This window comes from Histoplasma capsulatum, genomic scaffold, assembly GCF_000149585.1.
Source record: "Histoplasma capsulatum NAm1 scaffold_1 genomic scaffold, whole genome shotgun sequence".
Taxonomy (NCBI): Eukaryota; Fungi; Ascomycota; class Eurotiomycetes; order Onygenales; family Ajellomycetaceae; genus Histoplasma; species Histoplasma mississippiense.
The window spans coordinates 4810959-4823363 of NW_001813982.1; the positions used below are offsets into that span (position 1 = coordinate 4810959).

Here is a 12405-nt window from a genome sequence, read left to right on the forward strand (position 1 = left end):
AGTTAGTCTATTTCACATGGAACTTAATGAGCAACAAATCATTGAATTAGAGAACTATCTCAACATCAGTAAACACTGCAGAGTTAAAACAACTCATCACCAGATTCAAGTAGAGGGGATCCTCACTATTAAAGACATCAATAGAAAAATCAAGCAGTGCAAGGATAATGAAGCTGAAAAAGAGCAAAATAGAACGCGGCGGAGGCTTGAAGCTGATCCCATGAAAATTGGCAATGATGCACTCACACCACTGATGGAAGAGGAATTAAATTGATTTAGAGATGGCACACATACTGAGAATGATGTAGATAATCTTTTTATTATAGATTAGCTACTGGTTGTTGATATAGAGAGCAATAATGAGGATGTTATTCAAGATTTTTATCGTTTCGGTGTTTTTATCGTTTTGGTGTGGCGCACCCACACCTCGTGTGGGTGCGCAGCGGCACGATTAGTTTGTTGCGTAATTACTGAATAACTAATAAGTTTGCCTGATGAGTCAAGGAACTCTTAACTAGTTTGCAAAAATAAAATAAAAATTCATGGTATATTGTATTGTATCAAATGGATGCAAAATTGCTCATACATTGGCCTCCCGGATTTGTTCCCCAGAAATCCACCAGTGATTGGATTTATTTTTTTTTTCCTGACACCTACTTCAACTAATGGGGGAACGGAAATTCCCAGGCCTTTAAACCTGCAGAAAACTCCTCCCCGGCGTCGTAGTTCAATCGATCCTTCGACGCCATGGCGACGGTGTAAGTGACATGATGCCAACTCTGACGGAGCGCGGAAAGGTTGTCCGTTCCGTTCTAATCCTAGGGTGGATGCAGATGAATGCTTTTGAATTGGCAGAGTCGGGATTTGGCTTGCAGGAGTAATATGCAATTAGTAATGTCTTCAATATGCCGTGATGATGATGATGATGATGATGATGATGATGATGATGATGATGATGATGGATATGCATTAGTTGGCTGTGGACAACTTACTACTTTCCGGAATGTGTGAAATTAAGAAAAAATAACTTACTTGCCCTTTGTTGTTGGTGGCTAATATTAGAAAGGGCGATCAATGCCGGTGACATGTTGACTCTTCAGGGCCGATGGAATGACCCGTCAGAACCTGATATCCGACTTATCAGAAATAAAAAAACTAACCTCGATCGATATCAGGGATATTTAAAAGGCACGAATATGAAACCTCATAGGGCCGATTCGCTACAGTTACGAGACGTTAGGGAAGAGAGGCAGATAACTAAGTAAATTATGTGATACGTATTATTTTTATTGAGCTAGATTCATGCATTCAAGATATGACATGACGTCTCTTGACGGTATACCCAGTGCGGCGGGAACATTGATCATCATATTCACAAAATAAATTTTAGCCTATCCGGTGTCCCGGATGCTATCTGAAGATGAAATAAAGTGTTGCATGGTTAGGCATCAGTTTGTTTCAAGACACGGGTCTGAGGGTTCTTTTGAATAATACTGGGGATGTGACGATGTGACGGACCAAAGCAGTTTCTGCCGTGCCTTGCAAAGCGCTTGGGCGCTCAGGATAGTTAGTCTCCAACCGGAGGCCGTGCCGTGGAGTAGAAGATTGACAGGGGTAAAAAAGCTGCTGCGACAAAACAAGATACATGTGCTCCAATGGAGTGAAACTCTTGGATAGTCGGGTATGGGCATTGGTCATTTCCAGCAGGCAGAAAATCTGGATGTGGTTCAAAAGAGATAGCACAACAAACCTTTAGACTGATTCGCCACCTGATTCGCACCTGATCTTGAGATTCTGTCCTGTCTATCCCTAGTCACCACTGGCCATTGAAAAGGGCCCCTTAAAGGCAATCCATTATTCTTTTTTCTCATTGCCATACAGGGTCAATAGGCTGTCCGGGCCTGTGGGCTCTCAGCAAGGCTTCCACAAAATGGATGCATTTCAAAGGCCTTTTCCGTTGACATCGGGAGTATTTGGTGGACAAGGTGCCATGTTTGAATGTAGCCCATGACACTGTCCAGTTTCCACGTAATTGAGCCGGTGAGATCAGCGGATCGGTGGGAACGATATCTTGTGGACTCCTGCTTCCCTGATCAGACCGATCTCTGTTTCCAAAATCTACATCTGGATCCATGAGCCATTGATAGTTTATCTTTCTGAACAGGTTCAGTCGTCCTCCATTCCATCCGGCACCTTGGGTATATAACTAACAACGTACTCCAACAGTGTATTCACCAGAGCCTCAACCGATTGATCTGGTTCAATTATATGACTGTATATTTGGTGATCTCAACTGCTGCGGGTGCTGGATAAAGCCACGGATTATCACAGCTCCGAACCATGGGATTACCCTGTGGATCAAGGGGACACCCGAGAGTGTTCCACAGATAGAACCCTGGGAACATTTTTGAGTTAGTCGTTATCAATTTATCCGCGATAGAGTTAGTTCCCCAACGGATAGATACTGCCGCATATCTAACTTTCCTAACTATTATTTTCCTTTCGCTGTACTGTGGTTTTTTTTTCTCCTTTTTTTTTTTTTTAATAAATCCACCGATGGTGTCTTTCAAGAATGAAAATTGCAAATTCAAAAGAAGGGAAGGAAGAAATCCTCAGAGCATTATATTCAATGGAAAAATTGACACCGTCTGAGGCAGACAGGTGCTTACTGGCCCGTCCTGCTTGAAAAGAAGAGACAACAATCAAGGGATCGAATGATGATGTCAATGTCTTGACAATGGCATGACTATGCCAAAGGCTCTTCAACCAGAAGTGTATGTTCCCGGCAAGACCACCCAGAAGAGTGCGGAGGGCGGAGCCATCGCGTACGGCGTATATAGGCAGGTTTGGGATGCTAGGCTCTCTCATGAGCCAGCTGAGACTAAGTCATCGCTTCCAGTGGCGCTGTCATTCGGGAGTTGAATTGCTCAGGGCGCCGCGTGCTAAGGGAAGTCCCAATCGTGCCACAGCGGGGAATACGTAAGAAGTTAATGTCCCCCTTTACTTGCCGTCGTGGGAGTCCAATGCCCCTGTTTTCCTGAGGGTCGCATTTTTCCGTGCCTGGGAAAGCACCGAAAGCGAACGGATGTGGTATGCGCATTTATCCCGCTCAACATTACCACGCAGTGGGTCTGTGATAAGAAACTGGCTTATATAACTAACTCACTGTTAGGTGAGTCAGGATGAAGTGGTTGGGCAGGAGTGAGCATGCTCGCAGTGAGGAACAACTTTTGACTCCCCAAAAAAGCTCCAAAAGAACAGGCGACGGAAAACCAATCGATGAACTCCCAGAGGATACGAACCATTGGTTCTTGCATTCGGCACTTGATGCTCATGTATGGAGTAAGGTGATTTGACTCGACCAAAGAGACCCATTCCTCCAAGTTCCAGGCTTCAGGCCACATTCGCTTAGCGAAGTGTCGTGGTGCTGGATTGTCAAAGGGCAGGCCTTCTCAAGTCCTCAGCAATTCTTAATAAACTCGACCCCATCCGCATCGAGAATCGGAGAACACACCTACGAGATAGCGCCAAACTAATGGCTTCAACTTGCCGAAAACGTGGCTAACGATCTGGCCAATTGACGTTCTCTCCGTTTGGCAGGATTTCTTTTTTCTAAGTCTGGGTGCTTCAACCTGCTATTGGAGGACTTTTCGGATTATTTCGTCTTCCCTGATGTTCTTTGGGAATCTTTTTGGACTACACAAAGTTTCTGTCCTCAAGCGAGTTGGCCCAGTTAGCGTCAATCCTTCGCTGGATAAAGTAACGCCACATTTGACAGCCGATGAGACGTCTTCATACGCCACCAATCCTTGATGGAACCGTTCCGGAATAGTGAAAACACAAGAAGGGGGATAAAATCTCAACCGCCAGTTCCATGACTTGTTTATACGAATTGTAATGTCGCTTGGGTTTTGAGGACTTCTTCCCCTATCGAAAGGGCTATGCATGAATCCATGATCCAATGGAATGGCTCACAAAATCCTACCTTGATTGAACCGAGGAGGAGCGGAAACATATCTGTTGGTCATATCCCATCGACTTTGATTTGTATTTGGCCAGTATCTACCTCCATGAATCAATCTTAAAGACCCTGATGATGGACGTCCAGGATATATCAGAGTTCAAGCTCAGGTTCGAAGGCAACAAGGGTTACCCTCAGTGGTTGAACGGCTGAGGGTTGGTGGAGAGCAATTTCGCGTCGAATTCTCACCAAAGCCAGAGTCAGTCTCAAAACAAGGACTCGCGATTCAGACAGCTCAACCCTGGAAGCCTTCAAACAACATTTACCCGACTGCCAAGCTACTCTATGATTTCAGGATACTTAGTTAGGTGGCTGAGGCTAAGTGAACTTTGCAGTTACAGATACTAGTCATTCTGAGGCATAATGGAAATGTTTTGCCATGCCGTCGAATGAAATCTTGCAAGATTGTCGAATTTTTTGAATGACTTCTGGAAATACTGGTGAAGGGTTTGCTTGAAAAGAAGTTACTGTCTCTATCAGCAGGCTCTTTTGATCATTTCGTTCAGCTCGGTTATTGAGGATTACATGCGTCAGACAGGGACCAGGTTGAAGATAGATCTATAAATCTAGTCGCTTGGCGATTTAGACCCGCTCCAACCGTAGGTTGGACCTGGACGACCTCCTTCCATCTGCAGACGTCTGCTTCGATGTATAAATGCATTCAAGCCTCAGGAAATTAAGTTTCATCTTCATTTTATTCTTTCCATGTACCAGGTACCGATCTCCTTGACCAAAGGGAGCTATGTTTACTCGAAAATCCAGCTTTGTGCTGGTGCTGGCCAACGCTTTACCATTGCTTGCATCCCCCGTCGCTGAAATCTTCAGCGTTTCTGATGCCGACTGGCGAGCTCTCAATGTAAGTGTTGAGGGCCGTCTCGGTGTGTTACAGCCCCTTGCGGAACCTTGTTACCTTCAGGTACGAGCCAGCGATCGTGCCACTCCTCCGTACTCCGGACCAAGGAGTTTGCAAGATCGCACAGGACAACCGACACAATGTCGATTTTATCACCTTCGCAGCCCCGCAGATATCACAATTCCATACCACGGGAACATGCATGACTTCTGGACATGGGTGTCCCACTCACCAAAATTGTTGGTGAATGATGCCACCTGCTATCAGGGCAACGTACCGGACTATTACGTGGATGTGCGCAAAGTTTCGGATATCCAGGCTGGATTGAAGTTCGCTGAAAAACATAATATCCCCTTGGTGGTCAAGAATACCGGTCACGACTTCAAGGGTCGCAGCGCAGGCGCTCACAGTCTGGCTCTCTGGTACGATGATAATGCTTCCATTTCTGTTGGTACATTCTCGTGTCTAACCTTCTGAACCAACCTAACTCTTCTTTGCCTGCTACAGGACACACAACCTCCAACCCCCTATTAAATTGCACAAAAATTTCCATGCGGAGAATTGTGACGTGTGTTCTGGACCTGCCATTACATATGGCGCTGGCCAGGGATTTCAAGGCATATATGAGTTTACTCACCAAAACGGATACATGGTAAGTGACATGATTTCCATGTTTTGGGGTCGTATAAAAAACCCGGGCTTTCCTTACTAACTATACTTTTTAAGGCTTTGGGTGGAGCTTGTCCGACAGTAGGGGCATCAGGAGGCTATATAACTGGCGGTGGCCATGGCCTGCTTTCCCCTGCCTATGGCCTCGGTGTTGATAATGTCCTTCAAATTAAGGTTGTGCTACCTAATGGGGCCTATGTCACTGCCAATCGATGCCAAAACCAGGATATTTTCTTCGCTGTCCGTGGTGGCGGCGGCGCCACCTTTGGTGTGATAGTAGAGACCACAACCCGCCTCTTCCCTGAAGTTCCTTTGCAGGTATGTTAACCTGATGCTATCAATGACCCCCGGATCCGCTATCATAGCTCCTATGTATGCTAATCGTGAACCTTTTCCTCATACAAGATGGCAGTTATCGCATTTAAAGCTACTTTAGACAAGGATGTGACTACTATACTAGTGGAAAATGGTGTAAAATGGGCAAACGACGGCTGGGGAGGATATGTTGCTGGCCTCGGGGACGGGTCAAGCATCATGTTGGCGATCACGCCGAAACTCACCCTCGACGAAGCAAAACTGTCCATGAAAGAACTGATTGACTTCGCCCTTCCTCGCAATGACGGCACACTTCGCTTCGGGGTGGACGTAACCACTGTTGCAAACTACTTTGAATTCGCCAATACCCCCGTGATGCAATACTTCAGTTCCTTAGTCAACGGTATTTCCATCGCGCAGGCCTCGCGTCTTGTTACCGATAAGAACTTCAAAAATAAAGGCAAACGACGAGAACTCATAGATGTGCTTTCGGAGATGCGCTACGGTCTTAATATGGTTACGCCTTATGCGGTTAACTTGCCCAACTCGGACAAACCTGGAGGCCCTGGAGAGGCATCCGTCACTCCTGCATGGGTAATTATTTCAGTGTTCTTTCTCTCCCCACCTGTTCCCTTCCCTTAGTGATTCCCACTAGAACTAACATATGATAAAAATACACAGAGAAAGGCAATCTGGCATGTTGTGATGCAGACAGCTTGGGATGTTGATGGCCAGACCGAACATCCCCCCGAATTTTTCGTTGACCGTTTCAGACAGGCAAGCGAGATGGTGCAGCCATTGCGCAACATTAGTCCAGACGGCGGCGCCTATCAAAACGAAGCCGATGCCTACGAGCCAAATCATATCGACAGCTTCTGGGGACGAAAGAATTACGACCGCCTCCTCAAGATCAAGAAGAAGGTGGACCCGAAAAACATCTTAACGTGCCATCACTGTGTGGGGGGCTAACCCAAATGATAGCCGCCTTAGCTGTTACCCAAAGCTATAGATAATTTTTTTCTTTTCCTCTCTTTCTTTCGTTTCATTTTTCGATTCTTTTTTTTTTTTTTTTTTTGGCTTCTTTTTCTTCATTTTACAGCTAGTGAACTTTGCAATCTCAGGGACTGCAACAACATTCTCATATAGAATTCAGCTGACATCACAAGCAGATATCTTTTCTAACTTTACATTTATAATGGGCATTTAATTTGGTATATTCTGATATTCCAGGTGTTGGTTAACAAATTTTTTGTTGTTCTTCCTTTTTCAGTAACTAATTGGAAATTTGGCATTTGTATATCTACATTTCCACGCTGTCAACAAAGCACATTCGCAATTTTCCTAAATTCCGTTAATATATCAACCTCAGTGGTTGGGTAAGCAGTTGATAAAAATCATTTAAAAAAATGACACTGAGATCATCAAAAAAAAGATGATGATTGTGAGAATATATTGCTTTGCAAATCTGATCGATTCAGTTTTATTTTCCCTTTCCATTCTTATGCGTACATCTTTTAAATCGGAGCATTACATTATACGGAAGGGAAAAGTCGGATTTTCATTGAAAATGACTTGGATCAGCTCTTCACTGCCCTTCTTTCCCCCTTGCGACTTAATGGCTGATTATTATTTTTAAACCTATCCCATCTCCGGTTCGATCGTTCCCGTTCTTCTTTTCCATGTATTAAAATGTGCTGCAAGTATGATAGCAGGCATTCTGGCTTGGATTAATCAATCCCTGACTTTTAAATAGACCTCCCAGTGCAACTCTGTCCTTAATCTACATTGTTCGATTTCCTGTTTACCAAAATAGTGACCCCCGTGCCTCGCTCAATGACCAAACTCATTGTATCGTCGAGTTTCCATCAGCGGAACGAAGTTGGACCGTATCCCCTAAGGGTTTTCTTTAACGAGCTTATAGCCCCGTAAAAGTTTAAGGAGTTCCATAGACAACCCGCTCTCAAGATAGGTTGTTTCTCATTGTCTGTATGGGATAATATTAAATGGGAAATATTGGATGGGCAATAAGCTAAATCTGATTGTGGCCTGCAAATAAATCAATATTTATGTCTTGATCGGTCTCCCAGTCCTCTGGCTATGAGCAACCATGGACATAGACGATAGTCTGAGACAAAGTAATATGTTAGTGTGTTCTTTCATGTATATTCCTATTCTTATTAAGTGCTTCATTACAAGTAAAATATGCCCCTGTAGATCAATCATTGTGATTGGACTTGATTCGTCCGTTCACACAATGCAAAAGATAGCAGCAAGACTGGTATAATTTTTAGCAAAGAGACTCTCTCCTATAATATAGTAAACAGAGCTAAGAAGAGTAAGGGTTTTAGTACTCCACTTTATCTCTTCAAGAGCTCTATCCCGATATAATCACAAATTATCATGGCAAGAGATGATGCTTCGAGGTAAACTTGTAAAATAACTAAATCAGATTTTGATTATTGTAATTGTCATTTTAAAACCCGTGTCATCTGAATGATTCACGAATATGGAACGCTGCGAATAACATACGTAATACCATAGCGTCTAAAATACGTCTGATTCAGCCAGTGGTAAAATTCGAGATCCGGATCAAAGCCATAGCGTTCCAGACATAATCGAAGGTATTCAAATTCTAAGTAGGTCCACCCCCTCATGTCAAGATACAAGAACAAATAGTCGGCAGCAGACTTTACTGCCAATATGGCGGAACCGTCCGGGTTTTCGATGAGTGATGATGCCCAGCCGACTGCGAAAAGCATAGGTAATGCGAATACTCTTAATTTTATACTCTCAAACAGGATCAACTTTTGTCCGGGTCTGAGAGCGTCTTGGAGTACTACCTCCCGGACATTACTGCTCTGCAGGCGGTAGAATCCAGGGCACTGAAGCCAGACAGGATGCGGAACATTCAGGGAGTCGGTATTATCCAAACACTGTGACGCTATTGAGAGGATTTCCGTATCCTCTTCAAAACCAACGAGGGCGATTTCCGTAGTTGGATTGCAATGGTGCGCCTTATTCGACAAGAGTGAATATACAAAGCCGGTTGCGAAAACGTTAACAACTTGACTATCGATTCCGAGTCTCGATTCATATTTGTATATTCGCCCTGACGCACGGGCAAGAGCACGCTGGAGCTCATCTTTCACAGATTCGTAGTCTGATGCTATGAGTTATAGGCTATAGTTATTGGGGGTTTTCCTGAGAGATATGGGGTGGGCACACAGGAAACTTAAACAATACTTGCCGGCCATTGCGTTTTCAACAAAATTGTTGGGCCAAAGATATGCAGTCACACTCTATGGGCGGGTTATGCCTTCCGTGTCTCGTTTCAGAACAGTACGATAGGGATATATAGCCGAAAAAAAGAGCAGAAGAAACACAGAAGCAGTGAAGCAGCCGTTCTGGTTTGGGTTTGAAGACAAAGCACGGTAGGGGTTAGAGGATGGAGGAAGACTAGAAACTGGCAGAGGGACATGTGTTGCTTAAATAGTATTCTCATGAGTACCAGTGGCAGTGGAAGGTTCATATCAATGAAATATTCTTCTTGTTTTTAATATACGAGTAGCTTTCCAATGCAAATATGGCGTTTGTAACGGACCTCTGAGCATTGTAAGTGGTTGTAACTCATTCCGGACGCAGGATTGCTCAGCGTAGGGATAAAGCCGGACTGGGGAGCTGACGTCGAGGACTAGCAGTCGGATGTTTGAGTCGTCGTCTAACATCCCGCTCGTCAAGCCGGAGTAAGCCGTCAATTTGACCCCTGGATTTTCCCCGAATATAACTGTCCCGAATATCACAAATAATGATGGTAGTTCCTGGAGAAGGGAATGACCGAAATTGACACCAAACATATTATCAAACAATGATGTGCTGTTAATGAATTATGAGCATTGAACTGTATAAAATTTTGCGCTCAGCTGGATTCCACAGTGGAGCGCCTTGATGGGTTCAAGGAACCCACTTCTGACCACTGGAATGGGCCAAACTGAAAGACTGTAAATTTTCTCGATCTCCAAAATTCCCGTTTAATCCTTGAAGCATTAGCTTTGTTTTCTCCGGGATAAAAATGCGAATACTGTATGTTAGAAAGAATTGGGGGAAATGGTTGGTCCCGTGGATGCGGATATGATCCATGGATGGTAAGACCCGATGATTCCTTTGCGGCTGTTTGCGACCCATGGAGGTTTTTCAGACTCTGGTCCATGAAAAACCAACGAATAAAGTCATAAACGAAGTGAGAAACGGTTCCATGCGGCCTATTCAACTCCCTTCATCGGTGATGTTGAAGTTGAAATGTCAAGCAGTACGAGTAGTTGACGATGACGATGGAGCCGCGGTGCCGAGCAAAGCCAAGCCCGCGTGCTAAATCGGTGACATAATCAGGCCCTTGCCCCAAAACACTCTAGCGTTGCTTCCTGTTGGTTTCCCAACGTTCTCCAACAATGCAACAATGAGATCTACAACTTCAAACTTGAAAAAACCACCAACATCCGCAACAGCATCCACCGCCTCTCCTCCTCCTCCGCTTTCCTCCGGTGCCTGCCCCCCCACTTGTTTGCCATTGAGCTTTGTCTCGCTTCACAATGCTTTCCAGAATAACACGGGTGCGGCAAGTTGCGCCTCTGTGCCGTAAGGCTTTCGTCCCGGTAGTAAGGCGGAGCGTCACGACCGATGCTGCTTCCGCGCATGCTGAAGCTATCCCCGCTGTAAGTGCTCGATAGCTTTATTCGCACCCTAGCTGTCAGTATGTAGTTATGTGGGCATCTAATCGATATTCCGTTGCATCAGGAAGAGGACAAACCCTTCACAGTCAAGCTCTCCGATGAGAGCTTCGAAACATATGAGCTTGACCCTCCTCCGTATACCCTCGAGACCACGAAACAGGAGCTAAAACAGATGTATCGTGATATGGTTTCCATTAGGTATTTTATGCTGCGCTGTTGCACCGTTTAGCTCTAATGCTCTTTGTCTAACACTGACCCAGACGAATGGAGATGGCCGCCGATCGCCTCTACAAAGAGAAGAAAATTCGAGGATTCTGCCACTTGTCGACGGGACAAGAAGCGGTTGCGACCGGCATTGAACACGCCATTACTAAGGACGATAAGTTAATCACTGCCTATCGATGCCACGGTTTTGCACTCCTGCGTGGTGGAACGGTAAAATCTATTATCGGAGAACTTCTCGGGCGCCGAGAGGGCATTGCATACGGAAAAGGTGGCTCTATGCATATGTTTGCCAAAAACTTCTATGGGGGCAACGGCATTGTAGGAGCTCAGGTCCCCGTTGGTGCTGGTCTGGCTTTTTCCCAACAATACAATGATGAGAAAACTACTACCATCGCTCTATATGGCGATGGAGCATCCAACCAAGGTCAAGTTTTCGAGGCCTTCAACATGGCTAAGCTGTGGAATCTGCCTTGCATTTTTGGTTGCGAAAGTGAGTCTCTTTGCTTCATACATACCATTTGGAGATTAACAACATCGATGCTAAATGACCATACTCTTTTCCAGATAACAAATATGGCATGGGAACGGCAGCAAGCCGCGCCGCAGCCCTTACCGATTACTACAAGCGCGGCCAATACATCCCCGGCCTGAAAATCAACGGAATGGACGTCCTGGCGATCAAGGCTGCCGTCCAATACGGGCGCGAATACACCACCTCCGGTAAGGGTCCTCTTGTCTTCGAATACGTCACTTACCGATACGGCGGACACTCCATGTCCGATCCCGGAACCACATACCGCACCCGAGAGGAGATCCAACGGATGCGCAGCACCAACGATCCGATTGCAGGCCTTAAGCAGAAACTGCTCGATTGGGGCGTCACGAGTGAGGAGGAGTTGAAGGCCATTGATAAGGATGCTAGGAAATACGTTGATGATGAGGTTGCAGAGGCTGAGCTGATGACCGAGCCCGATGCTACGCCGCGTATCTTGTTTGAGGATACATATGTCCGTGGCAGTGAGCCAGCATGGACTCGTGGGCGAACGGTTGATGAGACTTTCTACTATTAAACACCACCACCACCACCACCACCAAGAACAACAACAACAACAACAATGACGACGCAGACTTACAAACCCTAACCTCTCCTCCTCCCAACTATGTCTTCCTTAAATTCTCTTTTTGAGCTACTTCTTCTATTTCTTCATTGGTGAGTGTAACACTTGTAACTAGAACTAAACGCTAACGACGGACTGGATTTTTATGGGCTGTGGTGTGGAAGCAAGCCACTTGGAAATTCCATTCCATTCCATTTTTTTTTCTCATTCACTTGACCTGATCGTCGGTCTTTGTTTTTGTTTTATTGCATTCCTGTTTTTTCTTTCTCTTCTTTTCCTCCCCCCCCCTCACCCCCCTTATTTTTTCGCTTCCTTTTTGTAGCCCTCCATCTGTCTTAATGTTTTCTCTCGCTCCGCTGTGTATTTCTAGCTCCACTCCCACTGAAAAGGGGGCAAAAATAGAAAGGAAAAGAAAAAGTTCTAGAAAACCCTGTCTTTCCAATATATTCTCTCCGTCGAACCAAACCCCCCCCCCCC

The 12405-nt window shown here is 45.2% G+C and overlaps 2 protein-coding genes across 2 annotated transcripts; both read left to right on the forward strand.

The window, feature by feature from the left end:
• Positions 1-4763: 4763 nt before the first annotated feature.
• HCAG_01359 (predicted protein) lies at positions 4764-6827 on the forward strand (the record flags this gene model as incomplete). Its single annotated transcript, XM_001544262.1, has 5 exons — positions 4764-5296; positions 5382-5526; positions 5601-5861; positions 5949-6452; positions 6540-6827. 5 exons carry the CDS (start codon positions 4764-4766, stop codon positions 6825-6827), a joined length of 1731 nt encoding a protein of 576 aa, XP_001544312.1.
• Positions 6828-10444: 3617 nt separating this feature from the next.
• On the forward strand, positions 10445-11880 carry HCAG_01360 (pyruvate dehydrogenase E1 component alpha subunit, mitochondrial precursor; the record flags this gene model as incomplete). The annotated part of the gene is made up of 4 exons (XM_001544263.1): positions 10445-10567; positions 10650-10783; positions 10846-11300; positions 11375-11880. The coding sequence occupies 4 exons, from the start codon at positions 10445-10447 to the stop codon at positions 11878-11880; spliced, it is 1218 nt and encodes a 405-aa protein (XP_001544313.1).
• Between the last annotated feature and the right edge of the window lie 525 nt (positions 11881-12405).